This window comes from Canis lupus, chromosome 15 (assembly GCF_003254725.2).
Source record: "Canis lupus dingo isolate Sandy chromosome 15, ASM325472v2, whole genome shotgun sequence".
NCBI lineage: Eukaryota > Metazoa > Chordata > Mammalia > Carnivora > Canidae > Canis > Canis lupus.
Window position 1 is genome coordinate 46,238,455 of NC_064257.1, and position 27,322 is coordinate 46,265,776.

A 27,322-nucleotide genomic window follows, 5' to 3' on the forward strand; every position below is an offset into this window, starting at 1 on the left:
GCTTGACTTTGTAGTTTATGATTCTGTTTTAAATCTTGAACATCTTGCTTGGTTCTTTCTTTTTTTTTTTATACTTCATTGGCAGGTATGGAATTTAAACAGTGTCCATTACTTATTTTTCTTATTTTGATTGGATAAAGGTGTTGGGGGGGGCCGTGAGGATATATTATGGGAATGAAAAATGAATAAGAATTCATATATTGTATTTTTATTTGCCATCTGCCTTTTTTGTTTTTGTTTATTTATTTATTTACTTAAGTGGGCTCCATGCCCAACGTGGGGCTTGAATTCCAGACCCTTCAAGATTTTGCTCTACCAGTTGAGTAAGCCAGGAGGCCCCCTACTGGGTTTTTAAAAAATTTCTGACCTCGAATTTTCTATTGATTGACTCCTCCCTCTGAAACTTAATTTCTTTCTTTTTAAAGATTTTATTTATTTATTCATGAGAGACACAGAAAGAGAGAGGCAGAGACAGAGGCAGAGGGAGAACCAGGCTCCCTGAGAGGAGCCCCATGCGGAACTCGATCCGGGGCCCCGGGATCACACCCTGAGCCAAAGGCAGACGCTCAACCACTGAGCCACCCAGGCGTCCCTTTACTGACAGTTTTATGTATTCTGATAAAGAGTAGAGAAAGGTAATTTTCCAGGTGATCTAGTGCTACATAAGCACCTGTCTCTTTCATTAGATAATTCAGTGTTTCAGAGACAAGGCTGTGCTTTTCTTTATTTTTTGCTAGCCTCTACACTGTGTTAATATATAAGGGTATCTAATAAATAACCTATTCTACTGATAATTCTAGAAGAACCTAGGGAGGGTTTGTAACCTGGATACTTGATTTTCTATATCTGTGTTTCCTAAGTATGTAATAACGTTTTGACAAACATATTTTTGTTTCACTGGTTAACTGGGATACTTAAGAAGAAGTTTATTCTCTTAGGTTAAAGGTCTTTTAAAAAGAAAAAAAAAGAAGACAAAACCAGAATAAAATAGTTTTCATGTGGGGATTTTAAAAACAAATGCCCTTGAAAGTTGACCAAAGCAGACTGTTTAATACATCCTTGTCAGAATGTCGATCTTTTCTTTCTCTTGTTTTTCCCCACCTGGCAGGTCCTGCTGTCTACCTTTCCACTAGACCTCTTTCCGTTCTTTTCAGTTTTGGTTTCTCCGGTTTCCAGAATCCCAGCAACACATTTAAGTTGTTGTTTTCATGTGATCTGAACTGCGAGGTGGTTTTTGCAAGTTGGGCTTTTTAAAAGCCCTGAGGTATTCTTTTCTACTGTTTGCCTCTGGATTTGTTCTCCTTCCATCCTTATTTGTCTGGTTTGGGCTTATTCCTCTGTTCTTGGAGGTTCTGCTGATTTTTTCCATGCTTGCCAGCTTCTCCTCTGTATTGGAAAAATTCCATTTCCTGTGGCAGGACACCGATCCTTCTGTGCTGTGTCACATGAGGTGGCTACTCAGAGTTCCCTTCAGGGCCTAGCTCAGCTGTTACTTCCTCTGCACTCTTTCTCCTACCCTGGGGCTTGTCACTTATTCCCAGAGTGTGCACAACACTTTATCCATAGCCACTGCCCATTACATGTCGAAATAGCCACAGGAGACTAGTACAGGTCCCAAACAAAGTAGGAACTTAGTCTGTTGCATAAAATCTCCAAGAAATGCCACAACTTGCTAAGATGTACAGCAGGAGAATTTAAAATTGCCCTTTTAGATATATTTGAGCAATCCAGTAATGAAAATGTGGCTTCAAGCAGGTGGCAGCCTGCAGATACAAATAGAGGCAACTACACTATATTGATAATAGAGTCTATTCAAATGCTAGTTTAGAAAGAGCCAATTACCATTTTATTCCACAGAATAAAAAATTGAACCAGAAGGGTTGAAAAAGATGTTAGTTTCATGTATTACAATTTCGTGCCTCAGCCATTCGCTCAACCTCATGCCAAACATCTTTTATATTTCTAAGACTGTATCTGATGACTAAATATTTAATAAAACCTGATTTCCCAGGAATCCATAAATGACTACAAAATGTGGATAAAAAGCAAATCTTTTAAAATAATTTCTCAAATTATGTTTGATAAAGTAGAAAAAAATTATATTTCCTTCATTTTAGCTATAAAACATTTACTAGTGCCTGTCATATGGCAAGAGGTGCAACTGTGAATTAAAACACTGGCTGGTGGGCCTTCGAGAAGTCTGCAACTCTGGAGGAGGGGAGGATGTCAAGTAAAAAAAGCCATAAAAATACACTAGAAAGTGTATAATTGGGGGTAGGCTTAGGTGCTCTGGAACATTCCCTATTATCTCAATTCTGGACTATCAGGCAAGTCTTTCTGGAAGAACTGATTCTTTCTGGTTTGAATCCCAATTCTGCCCCTCAGCTAGCTCCGTGATTCAGGGCAAGTTACTTATGGCCTCTAGCTCTCAATTTCTTGGTCTTTAAAGTGAGACGAATGACCCCTGCCTCAGAAGGTTTTTGGGAGGAGTCAATGAGCTTGATGGTGTGTTTCCCATGTCTAGAGTAGGGCCCAACATACCTAGTTGCAATTTATTTTATTATCCCATTTATGGCTTGTGCTGCATCAACTTGCCAAATGAAAATTGTTCAGATTTTGGTCCACTCTCTGAATGTAAGCTTCAGAGATAATGTGCCACAGTACTGTGGCTTATGACCCTTCTGGCCAAGTAGTGCTGAGGCAGTAATGGATAGGTGACTCTGAATGAAGCAAGTGCACAGGACCCCAGGGTGCCTGTCACCTTTGTCCTTGTTGGTGGCATTGCAACCGTGGGCTTCTCCTTTCTCTCATCCTCTGATGGATGTCTCTTGGGTGTGGTGTCTGTTGCTAGATTCTGAGGGGAGAAAGCTGAATTCTCATGTCTTTGGATAAGCAGAAGGGACTTTATGGAAAGGGAGACAGTGGAGTTGAATAAGGCAAATGAATTGTCGGGCAGGGATAGGTGACACTTGGTGTGAGAATTAAGAGAGGGTGCTGCTTTTATGCCACCGAGTGGTAGGGGGTACTTCATGGAAGAGGTGGTGTTTCACCTGGACTTGTAGGATGTGTTGGTAGACAGGGGAGGGTAAGAACAGGGCTCTCAAAACCCTGATTGGCTTGGACAACAGGATTGCATTTGCTAGCAGGTGTCCTGCTAGCATTTTACACGTGTAGGCATCTTGTTTCTTGAATGTGTGAGATTACACTCTTCTTATTATTTAAATAAAGGAGGAAGATTTGGAATCTCCAAGAAAGTATCTAGTTCTCCAGACTTGTCATGCCTGTTATTTAATGTTTATAGTTGTAAAAGAAGCCTTTTCATTTCCTCATCCCAGGAGATTTGTAAAATAACCAAAACATTAAAAAAAATCATCTGGGAACTTTAAAAACTACTCCCCCAACTTCTTCCAAAACAAAACAAAAAAATTCTAGTATCCTAAAGAAATGTGGACAATTCACAGTAATGTTCAAGTTTTTGTGAATTCTGTATATGTTCCTTATCATTTTTAACAGAAATACTAATATGTCATTTTTAGCAAAAAAAAAATTGCTTAATCTTAAGAATGTTTTACGCATTAGGAATATTTCCTTTTTTCTTATACATTAACTCTATGTTCTCCCTGCTTTGTTTTTGGCCTTTTTGCTTATTTATTTATTTATTTATTTATTTATTTATTTATTTGATATCTAGATGTTCTTATGGTTTCTCTTGTTTCTTTTTTGCTCAAAAAGCATGCCTCTGTTCTGAGATCTGATGAAACTTTTTTTTTCTTAATGGCTTCATTTTTTACTGGTGACTTGTCAAATCCATCTCGAATTAATTTTGATATGAGCAATGGGTCTCTGTTTCCAAGTAGTTAACTAATTATATCAACACCATTGGCTGAATAATATTTTTTAACCCAGTGATTTATGGTAAGACCTTAAAAAATATATATGTATTATATGTAGAATATATATATTACTATATATTCTATATATGTTAGAATATATACATATATATACACACACATATATATATATATATACACACACATATTCTAATGTATTCAAAAGACCTCATTACTTAAGTTTTGTTTCTTAGGTTTCTGAACTTCCTTTATCATTTATATAGCATACATCTTATTTGGTTACAATATTTTATTTCATTTCATTTCTTTTATTTCTTTATTTATTTATTTTATTTTATTTCTTTTATTTAATTTTATTTATTTTATTTTTTATTTTAAAGATTTTATTTATTTACTTATGCATGAAAGACAGAGAGAGAGAGAGAGAGAAGAGAGAGAGGCAGAGACACAGGCAGAGGGAGAAGCAGGCTCCAGGCAGGAAGCCCGACGTGGGACTCGATCCCTGGGCTCCAGGATCATGCCCTGAACTGTAGGTGGCGCTAAACTGCTGAGCTACCGGTGCTGCCCTACACTATTTTAAATAGTAGCTATTCTTTACCTTTTTTGGGGGTGGGGTATGGGTGGTTTTGTAACAGATTAGGAGCTGACTTTCAGTGAATCATATGTAACCTATAAACATAGTTTTGTTTGGCTTCCATATAAAAATCATTGGATTTTTCAGCTGTTCTAGAAAAATCAGAGGACATGGCTTGTATACTGGCCTATATTACCACATAGTAAAAATCTGCGGGAGCCATGATGTGGCCACCTTACCCTCTAGAATAGATGGACTGTCTGGTTTACCATTGCCCCTATCTCTACTTAATGAGTTCTACTTCTCTCTTGCTTATTCATTATATTACTATCTGGCTCAGACTTATGTGAATTTGTACTGCTGTTTAATAAAAGAACTTTTCATTGTATTTAATTTGATGTTTCTTAGAACCTTTTGTTATAAGTCACTCAATTTGTGTGTGTGTGTGGATATATATATATGTATATATATGTATGTGTGTGTGTGTGTATATATATATATATATATATATATATATATATATATATATCCGATAGACCAGTGTTGGAGAAAAACCACTGTTCTTTATCGGATGCTACTTGAACACAGTCCGTTTTAAAATTCACATTATTTCTGCAAAAAAGCCATATGAGCACAAAGAAACAGAATTATATTCTATAATGGCATTGAGAACAAATGCAAGAAGAAATAATAATTTAAGTCTTCAGGTTTAAAAACAAAACAGCATTTGTATAATGCCATACCATGTGTAAACTAATGCATTTCCACTCTGTTGGTGGGTGGAATGTTGTTTCTTGGCTGAATTCCTTCTTCACAGAACCTTTTGGTACCCTGCTTTCTTTCATTCTCAACTTTACCCACATGTTAACTTACAAATCTCATGGAACTGCTGAGTGTGCTGGGTGTTTTGACTGCTGATTTTAGCATCACTGCTTCCTTTGTCCCATTCTGTGATTCAGATGAAATCAAATGAGTAAAAATATATTCAGTATTCCTGGTAAGTACGAATCTGCAAGGATAGGGAATGTTTTTTTACTATATTATCCTGCTTTGTGGTCTTGTGGTGAATGCAGCGGTGGGACTTCTCTTCCTGTATTGTTTGAACCCGAGATGCAGATGCTCAGAAAACCCTGTGATGCTGGTGCAGAGTCACAGTAGAAAGAAAGTGTGGCAGGGACCAAAACCTGTCTTCTCACACCTAACCCAGTATGCATGCCACCATACTGACTTTTTAAAATAGTGGAGATTCTGAAATGGTGGCTATATGTTTGTTTTATGTTATTTTTTTGTTAGCCACCAAAATAGTTGATGAAGAATGTAGTAGTAAAAACGGAAGAGAGAGTAATCACATATAAATGCCTTAAACTTTTTTTTTTAATAGTTGTAAATTAAGAGCATAAAGAAAAAGTGCTTCTGTTTCAACAAAAATGTGCCTGTTGTCACACGTAGGTGAACCATAGGATCATAGAATTTTAGGACTGGATCAAAGAAGGATCTAGTACAAAAAAAATCCCTGATCTTTTCTGTAATTGAACATACTTAGGTTGTGTTGTTAAATTTTTGTTTTTTTCTAAGTTGTGCAGCTAGTTTGTAATTAAACTTGGAATAGAAATGGGAAGAAATGTCCATTCCTGAGACTGCCTATCCTCCCTCACTGTGGGATGATTTCAGGGTCTTTAGAAGAGTCGATGAAGGCTCTGTCCTAGATTCCCATAAAGCAGCGGTTTATAGTCCCATGTTGTGAAAAAACTAATGATAAATGTGAAGAAAAGATTTTACATGCTCTGTTCAGTCTCTTTGCCTAATAGGAAAAAGATTGTATCAGAAAAGATTATTTTTGCTTTAGAAGGTAGAAGTTGAAAAATAGGGAAGAGAATGTTCCTTTCTAGGAGCCCTTGGAGAGTTAGGGAGAATTTGAAGTAAATGGAAACATTTTGACAGTATGAGGACATAGTGTGCTCTCATTGGTGCTCAGAAATGTTTATTAAAAATCCACTTAAATTGGCAGGCAGTGTTAGGGGAGATAGTCTGTCTTTTCTGTATTTAACAGTTAGGATACTTGTTTTCTCAAAAAGCTTCTATAGCAAAAGAAAAGCAAATGCTAGTGCTAGGCAGTACCTGAGAAATAAATGTTTGTAATGCTCACCAAAGAGTTTCAGTACAAAGATGTCAGTGGCTTTAGGCCCTGTTGACCTATTGAGAACTTATTTTCAATAGCATTACAGAAATCATGGTGAAGGTTTGGGAAAGGAGATGATGTTTCTGATCAGAGGGTCTTATTGTTAAATTCCCACTGGACAATTAAGGAAGATCATTCTCATTGTTTCTCCCGCCCTCCCAGTTGTGATGATGATGGTGATGATGATGATTTTTTTTTTATCTAGACCAAAATTTACTCAGTTTTAAAAGAATCCCGTTTCTTTGCCAAAATCTGCACAAGTTTGCTGTTTTAAGCCTGTGTTCTTTTTATTATTTCTTTCAATGAGGGACAAGTGACATGGCATTCCTTCTAAATACTAAGTGTAAGTATTGACAAATACTGTGCTTCATAAAAAGCCCATGAAAGGAAAAAAAGAAATATGACCTTTCTGTCCTGTTTTGATGATTAATACGCAGTGGCCTGGGTACAGATAGATTTTTCAGATAACTTTATTACACTTAGTAGTACTTTATTTTTACATATTAATCCTCTTTTGAGCTTCCCAGTAGATAAACTGTATAAATGCATCTTCCCCCTGTTTAATCATAGTTTTCTGTGTTTTTTTTTGTCTTGTAGGAAGAAAAAAAGAAGTTTGACAAAGAGACAGAAAAGAACTATAGTCTAATTGATAAACACTTGAATTTATCAGCCAAAAAGAAAGACTCCCATTTACAAGAGGTATTTTTACTTTTCTGTTTGTTTCTAAAATTCAATAAACAGTGCATGCGTTTTCTTTTTAAAATGTGCTTTCCTATTGTGAACTTTTCATCTAAGATTATTAGGGATGAAAAAAATGAACAGTATCATAATGAACAAGACACGAAATAATGAATTCATCTTATGGTGATTAATTCAGTATAGATTCATAGCATTAACATTTTTGGTTCTGAGTATATTTTCACAGGAACAGTTTTATCCAGTATTATCAAAGAACAGATATATTATTTTCAGGAAAAGATTCATTAATTGGCTTTCAAGATTTTTTTGAAGAAATGAATTGAATTTAATAAGCTCATCTACGATTTTGCTTTTATGTGAAGACAGCATTAATCTTATTTAACACTGAAGATTCAGGAGGTTCAGATTCATTGGAAAGAGATCTATTTTACTTGTGTTAATAGACTCATTTTTTTTTTTTTCTTTTTGAGGGAGCAGTGTGTTAGGAGAAAGGAATTTATATCTTATCTCTCATTTTGTCTTTTCTTTTCTAAATTCCCTAGTACTTGTGTTTTCTCACTCACACACTTGAGTGGAAATTCAGTGATTTCCAATTTGGAACATATGTTTTCATTAAAAACAATGCTGTTTTGCAGCTGTTGACTTGTTCCACAAAGTGTGATGTTTTTCTCATTTGTTTATCTTTAAACTGATAAAGGATCTGAGTGTAATATACCACTATAATATACATATACTAAAGTATCATCAAAATGACACTAACAACTTTGGCTCCAATATATTTAAATGCCGGATATGTAGTTGCACGCCCTGTTGTGTGTGGGGTCATTTTGACATTCCTCCCATGTCACATTTGCTTTTTCCTCTTTACAAAGTTTGACTGACATTTGGAAGGCATTTGACAGTTTATAAAAGAGAAGGGAGCTTTTATACCACTTAATCTTCAAGACAATACAGTAGGGGTCCCCTTTCTTCTTGTTCCATATTATGTAGAAAACCATCATTGTTCCATATTATGTAGAAAACCATCGTTGTTCCACATGCTCCCCATCTCCTCCCCTCTCTCCATTTTGAAATGACAGCTGTTGTTTTTACTCTTTCTTTATGCCAGCGGCTTTCTACCTGTCTTCTCCCCTTATCTCCCTTTTCAGGTATTCTGAAAAGAGTTTTCATGCTGCAAGTAAATTTCCATCTCCACTTGACTATCTAATTATGTTTTTTGTTCGAGCTGTTACTCAGGCAAAATCTTCACGGCCATCCTTGGCCCTTTTCCTGCCCCACACCTAGTTTGTCTGCATGTCTTCCTTAGCTTCAGAATATTCTCATGGTATCGCAACTTCTGACCCCCACCACCATCACCCTGGCCCATGCTGTGGGCCACTGTCAGACTGATTGCCATTAAGGACTCTTAATTGGTTTCCCTGCTCCCACCAATGTATTCCTGGTTTGTTTATTTATGTATTTATGTATTTATGTATGTATGTATGTATGTATGTATGTATTTATTTATTTATTTAGTATTCCTGGTTTATATTCTGTACAGCAAGCAGAAGGAGCCTTTATGTTGCTTCTCTTCCCCAGACCCTCCCTAATAGCTGCATCCAGAGGCTCAGGGCCCACCCTCCTGTCCTCACACCCACACGGGCTGCTGCTGTGCTCTAACTGGCCTGGGACAGGCATACTCTGCTCTGAGCCTTTGCTTTTGTTGTCCTTCCTGCCTGGTACTTTTCCAGCCCAGACCCACATGCCTCACTCCTCCAAGTACCTCAGATACTCTCCACTCAGAGTTTACCTTACCATCTTATTTAAAGTGTCCCCCTTATGCTGCTTTGATTTTTTCATACTCTTACGAACATTTGACATACTATATATTTGGTTGTTACATGGCTTCTTGCACTAGCATGTGAGCTCCTTGAAGGCAACAACGTTATTTTATTCAGTATTCAGTCTTTTTTTACATCTAGAACAGAGCTAGTCAGGGAGTAGGCCCTTAATAACTGTTTACTGAATGAAGACGTGTGAAGATGCTTGCACAGTGAGCTAGGGCTTCATTAATTCATCATTCCCAGAGATAATCAAACTTTAGATCAAGGAATTTGAAGAGACCCTCGAGATGAATGATTTTAGTTTCATTTAAATTGTATATTCTGTCCTTCCTTGCTGTTTGCTCTTTACAAACATACACACTCCTGCTCGAAACCTCTTTCTTTTTTTAAAAAAATATTTTAGGGGATCCCTGGGTGGCTCAGCGGTTTGGTGCCTGCCTTCGGCCCAGGGCACGATCTGGGAGTCCCGGGATTGAGTCCCGCGTCGGGCTCCTGGCATGGAGCCTGCTTCTCCCTCCACCTGTGTCTCTGCCTCTCTCTTTCGCTCTGTGTCTATCATAAATAAAAATAAATAAATCTTTAAAAAATATTTTATTTATTCACAAGAGACACAGAGCGAGAGAGAGAGGCAGAGACACAGGCAGAGGGAGAAGCAGGCTCCATGCAGGGAGCCCGACGTGGGACTCGATCCCAGGTCTCCAGGATCACGACTTGGGCCGAAGGCAGGTGCTCAACCCTGAGCCACCCGGGCGTCCCTTGAAACAGTTCTCTATTACAAGTGTGACGGCCTTCACTGGGGGGGGGGGGGGGGGGGGGGGACACTCTAAAAGGAAAACGTTAGGTTTAGATCTTCATTGATGTTGGCATTGGCTTATGTATTTCTCATCTTCAGTAAACTGAATTGAAGTATTTAAGAGGTTTATAAAGGTTGCTGAGAAGGTGCTGAACAAAGGCATAGAAACTTGTATCATTCCTTTTCCTTGTTTCTAATGAAAATAGCAAGAAACGACTGTGGCAGACAACCAAGTTGGCTATTTGGTACTTCTGGTAGGACCATTAGATACAGCTCTACATTTATTGGGCACAATAGCTTCTACTTCCATCCACATCCCTAAGTTCTAATTAATATTTTCACTAGAACAAGTATTAGACCTTTGAGAAAAATCTATTTCTTTAATTTTTAAAGTATATTTTTGCTTTTTGAGTAATCGAATGATTATATTTTAGTACCTATGACTAGAGAAGTAGATTGTTTGAATAACTTTGCCTGAGAATTGTCTATTCTTATTTTACGTGTTTATAGCAAGAATGGCCAGAAATCAGATGATGATCAAATAGAAATTTGTTAAAAAAAAAAAGTCACTTTGTGGGCAGCCCAGATGGCTCAGTGGTTTAGCGCCACCTTCAGCCCAGGGCCTGATCCTGGAGGCCCGGGATCGAGTCCCACATCAGGCTCCCTGCATGGAGCCTGCTTCTCCCTCTGCCTGTGTCTCTGCCTCTCTCTCTGTGTCTCTCATGAATAAATAAATAAAATCTTTAAAAAACAAAAGAAGTCACTTTGGTATAGTATAAAAATACAGTCTTAATGTTATTTCACAGAACTGTGATAAAACATTTAGTTGTGTTTACTAATTTATCATAAAGAATAATATAAAAGATACAGATGAGTAGCCACATAGGGTGGGGTCTGGAAGGGTCCCAAGCACAGAAACTTCATCCCTGTGTCATTCTCTGGGCACTGGCATGTGGTCACCCATGTGGAAGTTCAAGAGTTTTTACAGAGCTTAGTTTGAAATGCCCCTCCCTCTACCCACTGCCAGAGGTCAGTGGGCAGTACAGAAAGTTCCAGCCCTCTAATCACTTGGGCTTTATGGTGCTATCTGGAGGCCCCACCCTAAATCCCTCAGTAACATAAACTCCAGTTTGCTCCAGGGGGGCTCTTTATGTAGATAAGAAAGATACTCCCCGTCACTCAGGAAATTCTGAGGGATTTAGAAACGTTGCACTTTATTCCATGTATCATACATTCACACTGTTGTGCAACCACCATGACATTTGGCATTCCATACCTAGACCTCTTTTCATTTCCAAATACTGAAACTCTGTATCCATTGAATACTCCTTCCCCAGCTCCCTACCCCCAGCTCGTGATAAACCCCACTTCTGCTTTATGTTTCTATGAATTTATTCTGGGAACCTTATAAAAGTGGAATCATACAGTATTTGTCCTTTTGTGACTTACTTATTTCCATTGAGTGTAATGTTCTCAGGGTTCATCCATGTTATAGCATGTGTTTGAATTTCCTTCCTTTTTGAGGCTATGTAATATTATTTATATATATCACATTTTGTTTATCCATTTATCTGTTAGTAGGCACTTTGGTTGCTGCTGTCTTTTAGCTGTTATAAATAATACGGCTATGAACATAGTTATATAAATCTTTTTGAGTCCCTGTTTTTAATTTTTAGGTGTATATATCCAGAAATGGAATTATTGTATCGTGATAATTCTGTTTTTAATTTTTTTGGAGAACTGCCATGCTGTTTCCCCTAGCAGCTGCATCATTTTGCATTCCCACCAACATTGCACAGGGTTCCAATTTCTTCACATCCTCAGCAACACTTATTTTCTGTTTTTTAAATAGTTTTGTTGTAATTTATTTATTTTTGATAGGTGCGAGATGGTATCTTGTATTTGTTTTTCCATAATGATTAGTGATTTTGAGCAGCTTTTCAGGTGCTTATTACCATTTATATATACTCTTTGGAGAAATGTCTGGATAAATACTTTTAAAAGTAAAATTGGCCGAGTTAAGAAATATGTGATGCCTTGTAAGAATGGTTTCTAGGATGACAGTTCTTTTTCTACCGTACCTCTTTGGAACCCTGCTTCTTCCCTAGTTCCCGTCTAGTTAGACAAGATAAACTGGAACCTATTTTTTTTGGAACAGTCTCCTGACCATCTGGTGCCTGTTTACTCTCAGCAGATGAGACATTTTCAGGGCTTAAGAGCATGATTACCTATAGATGGGCTTCAAGCCCTGGACCACCTTTTGAGAATCAGGTTCTTTTCTTCTCTTTTTTCTTTAATTGAAATATAGTTAACACACAGTGTTACATTACTTTCAAGTACAACATAGTGATTTGACAACTCTACACATTATGCTGTGCTCACCACAGGTGTAGTAGCTACCATCTGTTACTATACAACACTGTTATAATACTATCAACTATATTCCCTAGGCTGACCTTTCATCCCCATGGCTTATTCATTCCATAACCAGAAGCATACACCTCCTCTCCCCTTCACCCACTTTGCCCATCCCCCCACTCCAGCCCCTCTGGCAACCATCAGTTCTCTGTTTCAGTGGGTCTGTTTCTGCTTTTTTGTTTGTTTTGTTTTTTTTTTAGATTCTACATATATGTGAAATCATGTGGTATTTGTCTTTTACTTCACCTAGCAATAACAGCCTCTAAGTCCATCCATGTTGTTGCCAATGAACCCCCCCAAAAAAAATAATCTGATCTTTTTTATGGCTGAGTAATAATCCAATGTATGTATATGTACCACATCTTCTTTATCCATTGATCTATCAGTGGACACTTGGGGTGTTTCCAGACCCTGGCTACTGTAAATAATGCTGCAGTAGCATAGGGGTACATATGTCTTCGCAAAGCAGTGTTTTTTATTTCCTTTGGGTTAATACCCAGAAGTGGAATTACTGGATCATATGGTATTTGAGAGCCAAATTCTTGGGGTGGTACCATAACTGCCACTTCCTCACCTGCTGCTGTCAGTCATGAGTCCTGAGGTGACTAGATTTCCCAGGCCAGCTGCATTCTTAGAGGATTTGTCAATGGAAATAATATTTATGTGATTTTGATTCTATGTGTATGGTTCAACCTTGGGTGTCTGTTGTGGTTGGGGTGAGTTTTTCATGAAGAGCCATACAGTTTAATGCTCAAACCTCAGGGTCAAGGGTCAATCTCATCATAAAGTGCAGGGGTTGGCAGACTTTTTCTGCAGAGTCAAATAGTAAAACTTATGTTTTTATAGACTGTAAGGTCCCTAAACTAAGTTTGGCTGCTGTAGCAGGAAAGTGGCACAGAAGACACATAAACCAGTAGCCATGACTATGTTCCAGTACAACTTTATGTAGAGACAGGCTGGGGGCCATATATGGCATAGAGCTTGTAGTGTTGCCAACCTACGATCAAGAGTTTTTCTCCTCACCATATCTGATTTAACCAGCCTTTATTACTTTAACATAGGCAGATATCCAAGTGGAGCAAAACCGGCAGCACTTTTATGAACTGTCTCTTGAATATGTATGTAAGCTTCAGGAAATCCAGGAAAGAAAGAAGTTTGAATTTGTGGAACCTGTAAGTATCCTAGAAGGTCATTCTGCTATGAGATTTTTGTGGTGTAATAGAAATGCTTTTCCTTCTAGATCGAATTTACTATTGATGGGGGGCCATGGTGCATATATGTGAAACACAAGACATCATAAATTGTAAAGGGTGGACACATCACCACGAAGTCAAGGAATCACCTACAAATTAGTGGTTCTCAGCCTTCCTTGCACAGCAACATGTAGTGAATAGTATTTTTCAAGCACTCCACAATCACGTGCAATTTCTGCCACCCTATTGTAGGCCCACTCTTTAAGGAAAACCCCTGTGAAAGAAATGTTAGGATGGGAGAGACAGTGGTACTGTTGATAGATAATCTTACCTCTACTCGAGTTTGTTCTGCAGCAAGTATACCAATCCAAATTTTGATACTTTGAACAATTATTTGTAACAAATTATTTCTAACGCAACTCAGTGCTTATGACCACCAAAGTTAAGAACCAGCATGTGGAGCATTTGAAACTATTTTGTGAGTTACTCTGGCAGTTCTTTAAACTTATTTTAGAGACCTGTGATTTGTGTTGGTGTTTGTATAGATGTATTCTAACAGTTTTAGTTCTTTATATATTTTATATAAAGATATTATATATTATTATATATATAATATATTATATATTATATATAAATATATAAATATAAAAAATATTATATATACATAAATACACACACACATATATATGTGCATATATATATAACATATACAGACACGTGAATATATGTAAAGGTAATTTATACTGTGGGTTTCAGTGAAAAAAAACAAGAAATACTGGAATTCATGATTCTCAAGATTAATTTTGATGTAGGTGTTTTTGCATGTGCTTTCTTAAGAAAACAGTTTTACTGAGATAGAATTTACATCCCATACCATTATCCATTCTATGTGTGATTGAGAAACAAAAAAAATACCCAAGTAATGATTAAATTAAAATCGGCATTCATAGAAGCAATGGTCTACTTAGAGTGATAGAATTAACCTAATTTAAACAATTAGAGAAAAATTCATCTCCATAAAGCTTTCTTTTATGTGAAATACTCATAATGACCTGCATTTACTGAGTATTTACAATGCTCATTGTTCAAGTCATTGTTTTAATATTTCACCATGCTCATGTGTTTATTCCACACACTAACTCCATAAGGAGATATTTTCAGTATCCCACTAAGCAAATAAGGAAATAGAAATACAGAAAGTTTCAGTAATTTGTCCAAGGTCTCGTAACATAGCTGAAGTTGGGGATTGACCCCTGCTGGCCACTTGATGTTAGAATCCCAGATTCCTAACCATTAAGCTGTGTTGACATAAAGAAAATGAATTTCAGGATTTCCATAATTCCTACCCCAAATCACTTTTACTCACTTTAAATTTATTCACATGTTGGGCAGAAGTAGGTGCCCTGTAATCAAGAGGGGCATGTTGAGATAGGCAGAGGGAGAAGCAGGCTTCTTGTGGGGAGCCCGATGTGGGATTCAGTCGGGACTCCACCCTGGGCTGAAAGCAGGTGCTCAATTGCTGAGCCACCCAAGAGTCCCAAGAATTCAGAGCTAATTTTCACCCTGTCTCAGCCCATCTCTGCCCCAGTCACTGAACATCTGTAGACAAAAGAGAGAAATTGTACTGTGTTGGGCGCCATTGGAGAGAGCTATTAGCTCTTTGATTCTGTGATTTCACTTTCATTATAGATTCTGTTGACCTATGGTGGTAAGATTTCAATAATAAATGAATATAGAGATTCTCTTGACTATAAAAAGAACAAATAGGTGATGTAGAATTCTATTTCTCCAGTGTAGTGTACTTTAAAACCTATTTAATGGCTCTGATATTTAAGGAAAAAATCACAAACCTTTCATCTTGTAAAAGGACAAATTAATAAATAATATGTAGTTAGATTTAGTTAAATTCTGATGACTTTTAATTATTTTACTTCAGTAGAATCACAGTGGGATGGGATGGGATGGGATGGGGGGGAATACATAGCTGTTTTTATTCTTTTTTTTCCTCCTACTTTTTTTTTTTTTTTTTTTTGTGTGTGTGTATGCTAATGTCATTTTTTCCCCCTTTGTCTTAGATGCTGTCGTTTTTTCAGGGAATGTTTACTTTCTATCATCAGGGCCATGAACTTGCCAAAGACTTCAATCACTACAAAATGGAACTACAGATCAACATTCAGAATGTAAGGAAATGAAAGCTTTCTGATATAAGAAGATGTTTGAGATGTGTATTTTCATTTTGTTATATAAAAAGCCTTAAACCGGGGGGGTGCCTGGGTGGCTCAGTTGGTTAAGCATCTGCCTTCAGCTCAGGTCATGATCTCAGGGTCCTGGGATGGAGCCCCAGGTTGGGCTCCCTGCTCAGCGGGGAATCTGTTCCTCCCTCTGCCCCTCTGCCCCTCTCCATCCTCCTCCTTAAAAAAAAGAAAAAAGAATAAAAGAAAAGGCTTAAACTGAGCTGTGGCTGAGCTGTTGGTGTTGAGAAACTGAGGCTACGTTGCCACCTTCTGGTCGGTTCTCAGTGTAACAAACTGCTCTTCAATTAGGTGAGGCTCAGGAACTCTGCCACCTGGTGGCTCTTTTTTTTGGATGACGAATATGTTTTAAGAACTTATTTTTCTTTCAGAAAAGTCACTAGGTATATGTTTCTAATCAAGAGTCACATGATTTATTTTTATTATTTTTTCCAGTTTTATTGAGATTTAATTGATACGCAGTCCTGTAGGAGTTTGAGCTGTACGGCGTATTGACTTGACACACATAGTGCAAAATGATTACTGCAGTGAGTTTAGTTAATGTCTGTCACTGCATATAGTTACAGAAAATGTTTTTTCTCACGATGAGAACTTTTAGGATATACTCTTAGTAACTTTTATATGTCCTATAGCAGTGTTAATTGGGACATATGCTGCACTTGTAGGGATGGTTGTGAGGAGAGACTTTGTCACATGACTTTCAGTTTTCATGTAGAGAACGAACAAAAGAACACTCTGCTTTAGATTTAAGCCATTTTGATTTTAACCTCAATTTCTTTTACATTTTACCTAAAAGTCTTACTTGATTTTTAATCCCAGCTAGGCTTATGGTTCAAGAGGAGTTTCTTCCCTGTGTTTATGCATACTTATTAATGTATTAATTTCACAGTTGCTGTGGGTCTATATTATTTTCCTGGAAAATTATGCTTTCAAAGAGGTCTTGGATAAAGAGATTTAGGAGAGCTTTATTAAATAGTGTAATGTAGATGATTTTGATCAGAAGGTGATGGATGTTTTTCCTCTCAACCCTTAAGTTGACTTTGGAAGTATACTCATTGAAACTCTTTTTATGTTTAGTATAATCTTAGGCCTTATTAGAAAAAGAGTGAGTGAGTTTTGAGACAAATGCATTCTAGCTCATACTGCAAGAAGTACAAAGGATGGGACTCTGTGCTGTTGGCTGCCTGACTTTCAATTTGATATCATCTTAGAGGTTGAGGAGAAATGGTTTTTGTGTAGATTTTATTTCTCCGTTTGTTGTATAGTTCCCTACATTTGGAAATGTAGGTAATGAAATCTCTCTCTCTCTCTCTCTCTCTCTCAGTGATTCAAGTGTCAATTTGTATTTGTAGGTTATTTGGATGTTGAGCTGGTTTAAATAACTAAAAGAGTAACTATCCCCACTCACACATCCTACTACCAGTGACTATAATGTAACAATTTTTAAAAAATATTAATGTTTGTATATGTATAGATTTGTTCTAATTTAAAAAATGTCTCTGTAGGTAGTACAATAGTCTAATGTTGCTATGATTTTTCAGAATACTTTTGCAGATGGCAGAACAGGTTTGTAAAAAGAACACTATATAGTTAGTTTAGAAGATTAATTATACTCTTGATTTTTTCCTCTACCAACTGGCTGTATAACTTGTGGAAATTTACTTCTGTCTGGATATCATCTGTCAACTGCAGAGCTGGCCTGGATGAGAACTTTCAGGCAGAACTGGTTCCATAATTTGTGGGGCCAGTGTAAGATGGAGAGGCAGGGCCCTTATTTAAATATGAAGAATTTCAAGACCATGACAGTAGATCATTAAACCAAGTGCATGACCTTTTGAGCACAAGGTCCTTTGTGGTTGTGCAGGCTACGTGCCTGTGAAGCTGGCTGTGCCTCGGTGTTTGGGGTGAGGGTAGGGATTCATCAGAGTCTTCTGGGAGCTTAAGCGAAGCAATCCCTGCGTAGCTTGCTTGTGGATGGAAGTGCTTTTGTAACACACCTGTGTGATAAAAGGGATATAGTTACCGTATATACACCCAAATGATTCCGAGAGATTGAATATTTCAATGTAAATGAGCAGTGCTCAGTCATGAAATATTATAAGCAAAACCTAAAAACAAGCTATCGCTTAAAATGGTCCATAAAGTAACTTGGTTAATATCCTTACTGCATTCAGAAGTTAACCTATGCTTTTGCTAATAAGAGTCATTTCCCATAGAAAAATGGGCAAAGAACAGTTGGTGGAAAATTTTTCTGTATCCTATGGAACTCAAGGATTGTCACCAGTAAACTGCCCTAAAATCTCTTCTCTAAATATTCATCTCTTCATTTTGTTGTTTCTGAGGTTGCTCCAGAACCTCCTCTTTCCACCCATCTGCAGTTTTGAGAACGCCTGATCAAGGTGTCTTTGCTATTCCTTTTTGCTCTTAGCTAATTCTTTTCCCTTCAAAAAATGCCAGCACCTTTGAAACACATGCCACTCACTCTGTGGTACCTGCTGTACTTGAGTGTTGCTGTACTTTGCTCATTTCTTGGCCATTTCTCTAATTCCCTGATATCAGCTTTTATAAGGGAAAATGCTGGCTATGTAAAACTACAAATTACAAAAATCCCAGTTATGTGTTATTTTTATGTGATGTATATTTATATATTTAAGGAAACAGACCCAAATATTAAAACCAAATCTTAGCGTTAACTATCTGTGTACTATAATGCTATGGATAATTTTGGTCAGCTTTTAAGTATTTGTAGTAAAAATCCCAGCAAGATCATTTTGTAATCAGAAAAAAGGTAAAAGTTATTTAAAAATAAAAACAACCTATTTTTCTCCATCTGGTTTCACCTTTTTTGTTGTAAAAATGGTAACACCTCTTTTCTTTTTTTGAAAGCAATTTATTCCTCATCTACTTTCCATAATCCAGAGTAATGCATGGAAAGCAAAACAGAGCAAGATGGCTTTTAGAAAATAGATTTTCAAGAAAAATATAAATTGCTTCAAAATTGAAGGATATTTTAAAAAACTAAATTTAAACTTTTGTTATCTTTATCCCCAGAGAAATGTGGGGAAAGAGAGACTAGAATAGAATTCTTCCTAGAAGGAAATATAATGTGAGAAATCTTAGAATTCATGAAGAATCCCCGAAAATCTTAAGAATAGTTAAAATTTTTTTTTTTAAATTTTTTTTCTTTTTTTTTTTAATTTATGATAGTCATACAGAGAGAGAGAGAGAGGCAGAGACACAGGCAGAGAGAGAAGCAGGCTCCATGCACCGGGAGCCTGACGTGGGATTCGATCCCGGGTCTCCAGGATCACGCCCTGGGCCAAAGGCAGGCGCCAAACCGCTGCGCCACCCAGGGATCCCGAATAGTTAAAATTTTAAGAATATGCCCAAATATTTTTGTTACAGTGTTGTGAGAAAAGTAGAACACTAAAACAATAAACTATGTTTTTTTTAAGGGATTGGAAGTGATTGTGTAAAAATGCATAAGTCCTTATTTATGAGGTATAGATTTAATGTCACTTTTCATCACTTTTAAACCTTTTCCTGGGACGCCTGGGTGGCTAAGCGGTTGAGCGTCTGCCTTCAGCTCAGGGCATGATCCCGTGGTCCCGGGATCGAGTTCCACGTTGGGCTCCCTGCATGGAGCCTGCTTCTCCTTCTGCCTATGTCTCTGCCAATCTCTCTCTGTGTCTCTCATAAGTAAATAAATAAAATCTTAAAAAAAAATAAACCTTTTCCTTCTGCCCCCAAAACAAGACTGTACTTTTCCCCCTTTCTGTTTTATAATGTTGTGGGTTAGTTTTTATATTCTGAAAAAAAAATTAAAAATATACTTTCTCTTCCAATCAGATTTAAGACAATGAGCTATTAGTTTGGTATTGAAGACTTTCCTTTATCCTTTGATACGGAATGACTGTGACTTTTCAGTGACTTAATTGTCATAGTAGTTGTAGTGGTAATGTCACCTAAATTTATTTTCTTATCATTTGTCAGGGATTACTTGTGTGCTTTATTTGGATTATGCACATGTAGTTTTCATAAGTCCTATGATGTAGATTTTTTATTCCTGTTTTACAGATGAGGTCAATGAGGAGAGTAACTTCTTTTTGTCATACTGCTTTAAGATCAGGGCCAGGATGGGAACTTGGGCAGACTCCCTCCAAAGGACCATGGTGTTGGTTTCAGATTCTGTGCTGGGATATAAGTGGGTCATCTACGGTGTGTCTGGGGTCAGTAAATATAGCAGCTGGAGAACATCTTGATAGGGCCATCTGCTTGCCTAGACCTTAGCTACATGTGGGTGACATGGGAGTCTCTTTAATGGTAAGAACTCAGATTGAGACCTTCAGTTCACCTCCACCTCTCAACAGTTCTAAATTGAGTTTCCCTCATCCCCATGGAAAGTACCTGATACAGGATTTAGACTTACCATCTATTCACCTGGGGTCCGTTGCCTACCATTCCTTTTCCTGCCACCTTGCTCTGTGTGGGGCACTTGAAGGGCAATATAGGGATTATAGTGAGGGTGTGTGTGTGTGCGTGTGTGTGTCTAGGGCCTTACCCCTTTTCTGTTACATTATTTTTGCAAGGTTACTAAAGCAGGGCTGCATGGGGCCCACCCTGATGTTTTACAGCTGTTTTATAAAACCTTTTTCATATTTTTGATTATACTTTGCCTGTCTTTTCTCTCTGAATGACGTCATGGGGCCAGGATGGGAGAACTTAGAATGGCTATCTGTACTTGGAATCAGCCTTTGCCCTCTGCCTTTAAGGCTTTATTTCTGGCTATGACATTGTGAAAAGCTCCTTCTCTCTCTCTTCTTCCTTTTTCCCTTAATATGGGAGTGAGCCTGTGCTAATAATCCTGACCCACCGGTTTCCAGACAAAGTCAAATGTGTCTGAATTCCGGCTAAGTCCCCGAATTGAATCCTCCTTCTCCCAAATAGGTGATACAATAAAATATTTAATTTGTAAGGCTTAATTTAAAATTGGTTTATTTGGAAATTTATTTAGGAAAGCATGCAACTAAAGGAATTTCCTTTTCTTTCCTTTTTTTTTTTTTTTTTTAAACTGGTAATGGATGGCACTATACTATCTCAGAGGTTATTTTGAGGATTAAAGCACCAAAAATGTTTTCAGTAGTGCCAGCCACAGTGTAAACACTCTAATGGTCACTTATTGTAGCATTTACAGTCTAACATTATTATTAGTTGATGGTATCTTAATATACACCTGGAATTTAGAATTAGAGATTGCTAGGCTCTAGCCATTCTATTATTTATGTTCAAATTTAAAAATATGTGATTTTCACTTGTATTCATAATTTACCTAAAATGATAAAATCTTCCCCCTCCCTTCCAGGTTCAGAGTTAGACACATCTGAGGAAGTTAGACAGTGAGGGCAGGTGGTACTCCATGGAGGTGGTTGGTATTCCATGGAGGGGTCTGCAGCAGAAAAAGTAGGGGTGGGGGTGGGGGTGGGGAGGGTATAAAAGTAGCCTGCAGAAGAGGTGGCTGAGTATTTGGAAGGTTGGTTACATTGAGCAGATGCATTAATTTGAAGGAATAAGTAAATTGAGAATAACAGGAGCTATATTTCTCACTATATGGAAAGAAATGTACGATATTGGGAAAGGAGGAGTGCCCGGGGGGCTCATTTGGTTAGGTGACTGACTCCTGATTTTAGCTTAGGCCATGGTTTCAGGGTTGTGAGATTGAACACTGTGTCAGGCTCCCTGCTGAGTGAGGAGTCTACATGAAATCTCTCTCTTCCTCTCCTTCTACCCCTCCTCCTGTTTGTGCTCTCTTGCTCTCTGTCTCTCTTAAATAAATCAATAAATCTTCAAAATCAGTAAGAAAGAAACTGAAAGTATAGAAAGAAACTGAAAGTATTGGATTGGGAATAGATTTACTGGTATGAACATGTGGATTTTTCAATATGGAGAGATATAGAAGTGTATATGTATGTGTGTTCAAAAATATGAATGTGAACATATACATACATCCATGTGGTTTTTCTGTCTCCCAAGAACACTCAAGAATATGCCCAAATATTTTTGTATGCTTCTGTATGTCAGAAGCAGTGGCATCCCTTTAACTGTGACACATTGTGTTCAGGTTTTGGTTTCTAAATACTACACTCCACTAGAAGGAATAAGGGCTTCTTAAGGGAGAATGGTTGATTCTAGTACTGGGACAGAGAAAGTATAAGATGAACCCAGGACTCCTTTTTATATCAGAAAGTAAGGGATTACTCAATTAGGGGGCATGTCAAAAGATACCAGATTCAGCCAGAAGGGGCCCCTGCTGCTCAAATAGGACAGTTTGAGCATTAATATAAATAATGAGAGTATTGAGTACAAGGCATCAGATTAACAGGAATATATTTGTGTGTGCAGGCATGTGTTCCTGTGCGTTGCTGGCATCTCTACATACAGGGCATGCACATATATATATATATATGTGTGTGTGTGTGTGTGTGTATATGTACACATATACCTCGCTCTATTGTGCTTTGCTTTTTTGAGCTTTATGGATACTGTGTTTTTTACAAATTGAAGGTTTATGGCAATCTATGTCACAGAAGTCTCTTGGTATTATTTTTAGAATAGCAGTTACTTACTTTATGTCCCTGTCTCACATTTTGGTAATTCTTGTGATATTTCAAACTTTTTCTTATTGTTACATTTGCAATTGTGATCAGTGATCTTTGATGTTATATCATAATTGTTTCGGCGTGCCACAAACTGTGCCCATATGTGATAGTGAACTTAATCGGTAAATGTGTGTGTTCTGACTGCTTCACTGACCAGCTATCCCACACCCCCATCTTTGTCCCTCTCCTTGGGCCTCCCTAGTCTCTGAGACACAGCGGTACTGAGATTAGGGCAGTGAATAGCCCTATCATGGCCTTTAAGTGGTCATGTGAGAATAATAAGAGTCACACAGTAAATCAAAAGCTAGAAATGAATAAGCTTAATGAGGAAGACATACCAAAATCCAGATAGGCTGAAACCTAGGCCTTTTGCACAACAGTTGTGAGTGCAAAGAAAAAGTTCTTGAAGGAGATGAGAAGTGCTACTCCAGTGAATACACGAATTATAAGAAAGCAAAACAGCCTTATTGGTAATATGAGCAGAGTTTGAGTGATCTGCATAGAAGATCACACCAGCCACAACATTCCCTTAAGCCAAAGCCTAATCTAGAGCAAGGCCCTAGGTCTCTTCAGTTCTGTGAAGGCTGAGAGAGGTGAAAAAGCTCCAGAAGAAGAGTTGGCAGCTGGTAGAGGTTGGTTTATGAGGTTTTAAGGAAGAATCTGTCTCCGTAAAAGAAGAGTGTAAGATAAAGTAGCACATGCTGATGGAGAAGCTGCAGCAAGTTCTCCAGAAGGCCCAGCTAAGATAATTCATGAAGGTGGCCTCAGTACAGAGCAGATTTCCAATGTGGATAATGTCTGGTTTCAAAGGACAGGCTGACTCTCTTGTTAGGGGCTAACACAGGAAGTGACTTGAAGTTGCAGCTAGTGCTCATCTACCATTCTAAAAATCTTAGGACCCTTAAGAATTAGGCTAAATCTACTTTACCTGTGCTCTGTAAATAGAACAACAAAGCCTGGATGGCAGCATATCTATATACAGCATGGTTTACTGAATATTTTAGGCCTGTTGAGACCTAGATGCCACTGAGAACATTTGTGATTCATGGGAAGAGGTGAAAATATCAACCTAAGCAGGAGATCAGAAGGAGCTGATTCTGCTCTCAAGGATGACTTTGAAGAGGTTCAAGACTTCAGTGGAGGAAATAATTGGAGATGGGGTGGAGATAGCGAAAGAACCAGAATTAGACATGGAGACTAAAGCTGGGCCTGAATTGCTGCAATCTCATGATAAAATTTGAATAGATGAGTTGCTTTTTATGCATGAGCAAAGAAAGTGGTTTCTTCAGAGAGAAACTACTCCTAGTGAAGATGCTGTGAAGATTGGTGAAAATGTCAACAAAGAAGTTAGAATATTCCATAAATTTATTTTTTTTTAATATTTTTTTAAATTTTTATTTATTTATGATAGTCACAGAGAGAGAGAGAGAGACGCAGAGACACAGGCAGAGGGAGAAGCAGGCTCCATGCACCGGGAGCCCGACGTGGGATTCGATCCCGGGTCTCCAGGATCGCGCCCTGGGCCAAAGGCAGGCACCAAACCTCTGCGCCATCCAGGGATCCCATTATTCCATAAATTTAATTGATAAAACAGCAGCAGGGTTTGGGAAGATTGAGTCCAGTTTGAAAATAAGTGCTATTGTAAGTAAAATGCTACCAGATATCATTGTTGTCTTATTTCAAGTCGCTGCCGCAGCCACCTTGAGCAGTCAGCAGCTACTAGCATCAAATCAAGACCCTCTACCAGAAAGTGATTATGACTGGAAGCTCAGATGATGTTAGGATTTTTTTTTAGCAATATAATATTTCTTGAAGTATGTACATTTTTAAGACATAATTCTATTGTGCCTTTAATAGACCACAGTATAGTGTAGATGTAACTTTTTTAAAAAAGATTTTATTTATTTATTCATGAGAGACAGACGGGGTGGGTGCAGAGACACAGGCAGAGGGAGAAGCAGGCTCCATGTAGCCTGCTTGTGGGACTGATGCGGGACTCGATCCCAGGACTCCAGGATCATGCCCTGGGCTGAAGGCAGGCACTCAACCACTGAGCCACCCAGGGATCCCAGACATAACTTTTATGTACACTAGGAAGCCCAAAAATTCGCTTGACTTGCTTAATTGCAATATTTATTTTATTGCAGTGGCCTGGAACTGAACCCACACTCTCTCTGAAGTATTTGTAAAACTATTATACAGACACACACAGACACACATTCAGAAAGACGTGAGGGTTGGGAGGAATCTAAGCAAAGTGACAAAGGTGAATAAATAAAATCAGTATAATCAGTATTAAAATGGGGACAAGAAATCCTGGAGGCATGAGAAACAGGCAGGCAAAAGGGAACTGGCTATTAACAAATGAGTTCCATCCTCCTTGCAATCCTGCATTTTGTTCTAGTACATAAATTTTTTAACTCTCAGCTTGTGCTTAAAATACGCTTCTGCAGTTAAGTTTTCCCCTTTGCAATCCACATTTATCAGACTCTCGTTCCCCTAAAAAATGTATACATTCTACCATTTTTCTGTTCTAGACCCTTGGTAACCCCTTTCATTGTAGGGAGGAGAGGAGAGGGATTTCAATAAAATTTTTTTTTATCTCCGCTTCTGCACAGTTTCACATCAGCAGTTTTTTGGTGTTAATACAATTATTTTAGAGTGTGGATAAGAGAAATGTCCAGAAGCTGGGTGGTGCTGACTCATCATGTTGGCCTTGGTAATTTCGTCACTTTACCTTACATATATGTTTCCAGGGTAGCCGTTTGACAGAGATACTGGCATGCTAAGTCTCCTGGGTTTCAGAAATGTGATTTGTTTCTTCAGTATCAAAGATATTATTTGTACATGAGATTCTTATTCCTCTCTTTATCTGAGAAGAAATGTCATTCCAAGTGCAATTGCCATGACCTGCACAAAATGACCTCATATTACTAGTTGGCAGAGAAGAATTAAGTTTTTCGGGTTCTGAGTACTTAATACTGCTGGTATAATAATACTGAGTCAGGTTTGTGCAAAAGAAAGACTTCCCAGATATTTTATGACCTACTTTTTTTTAAAATCTAAGATTTAGTATTATTGTGAGACGAGGTAGGAGTTCTTATGTTGATTAACACAAGCATTCTTGGTGTTCAAAAGCTTTGAGAGTAAATAATCTCCAGTTATCTAAGCTTAGACTCTTCTGTTAGCTATTTTACCACTATTTTTTTTCTTTGAACGGGAATCTTAAAGAGACAAACTGGAAAGGAGGGTATATTTCAAGAAGTTTATAGAAAAATGCTACAAATTTAATTATAGTTATCCAGAAACTTACAAATGGACATGAAAAAACTCATATGAGAACTTAAAACTTAGATGTGTTTATAATCTATTTCAGACACGAAATCGTTTTGAAGGAACGAGGTCAGAAGTGGAAGAGCTTATGAACAAAATCAGACAGAACCCCAAGGACCACAAACGAGCAAGTCAGTTCACGGCAGAAGGCTACCTGTATGTACAGGAAAAAAGTAAGAGGATCTCCAGCAGTGATGAATGACTAATGAAACGTCATTTTAAAACTCGTACTGTAATTACTCTATTTTCAGAATAATTATTTCTACCACTTCTTTTGCCCCCTCCTGTCCTAGAAGGTCAGTTTTGTATTGTGGGGGAAAACACATTCCTGCTCTAGGGAGGGGCCAGTGAAATTAGGAACTCAGGGAGCACCCTACTTTTCAGATGTACCTCGGAATTCTGCATCACACTTTGCTAAAACTTGTTTATGAGGATGCCAGAACTTGGTGTAAGGCTGAAAGTGAGGCAAAGTATTTTTCCTCCTTTCCCTTCATCCCTCCCATCCTTATCACCTACACACACACATATGCACATTCATATACATATGCACACCCTCCCCCTCCCACCGCCCTCCTTCCCATGTTAACGTCAGGAGGGCACATACTCCTCCTATTCCTTCATATCATTTCTTTCCACACCAATCTGAGATCATTTGTTCTTGCTAAAATTATCAGGGTGATTGCAGATGGCTATAAAAAATATTCCTAGGTGGCATTCTAACTTCTCTCAGAATTTTTAGTATTGCACTCAGTGAATACGTGGTGTATAGAGTGTCCTGGTTTTGAAAATTAAGGTACCTAAAGATTCTTTAAAACTTTTGACAATTTGTTATTATATTAACTGTTCAACTCTTAAACTTTAGTTCGTCAACTGTAGAACCTGAGTTACTATTTAGTAGAAAGGAGAATGTGAAAATGTTTATGTGTTTACTGTTTTCCTGCCTTGCCACCCTTGACTGTAGTCAGAGCACTTCACAATTTTTATTAGTGTGGCTGACTTACAGGATTTTCAAACTGACTACTTTAGTTGGAGAGAGTACTTGTGGAATAGCTGTGGGATATCTGTGCTTCAGAATGAAGTTAATGCATATACAGTTGGCAGAATGGTGGTTCTATTTCCATTTGCCATTATTCAGTCTGGGCTACCATAGTCTTCATGTCTCATGAAGAGGAATTACATGGCAAGCGGAACTCTGAATTTTTCCGATGCTTTAGCTTTTTTATCTCAGTTTGTTCATTGAACTTGAAAGAACTGAATTAACATGTAGGGTAGAGACATAGGAAGGATAGAATTTTTGTATTATATGCCCAGTGAAAATCAAAGGAAACTTTAATTTGTAGATTCATAACGTTTCTCAACTTACTGTCTTTGAAAGGAATTGGGCTGAAAGTAGTTGGAAAAATAGAATGAAAACAGTAGTGGCAAAATTCTCCTCTTGTTAACTGTATGCCAGACACTGTGCTAAGCTTTTTATACACCTTGCCTCATTTAATCCTTTAAAAAACTTTCTGAAGTGTATAGTACTATTATTACCCCATTTACCATTGAGAA

At 37.7% G+C, this 27,322-nt stretch overlaps 1 protein-coding gene across 10 annotated transcripts in view; it reads left to right on the plus strand.

Moving 5' to 3' along the window:
- Positions 1-27,322, plus strand: part of ARHGAP10 (Rho GTPase activating protein 10) — a 316,861-nt gene that overhangs the window by 116,263 nt on the left and 173,276 nt on the right. For all 10 annotated transcript variants that reach the window (XR_007402325.1, XM_025438802.2, XM_049094179.1 and 7 more), the window contains 4 exons: positions 7,202-7,303; positions 13,399-13,509; positions 15,606-15,710; positions 25,815-25,944. Coding sequence is in view for 9 of the 10 variants with exons in the window: in XM_025438802.2 (XP_025294587.1) it covers positions 7,202-7,303; positions 13,399-13,509; positions 15,606-15,710; positions 25,815-25,944 (448 nt within the window). In the remaining variant the exon portion in view is untranslated. The remainder of the gene's footprint in view (positions 1-7,201; positions 7,304-13,398; positions 13,510-15,605; positions 15,711-25,814; positions 25,945-27,322) is intronic.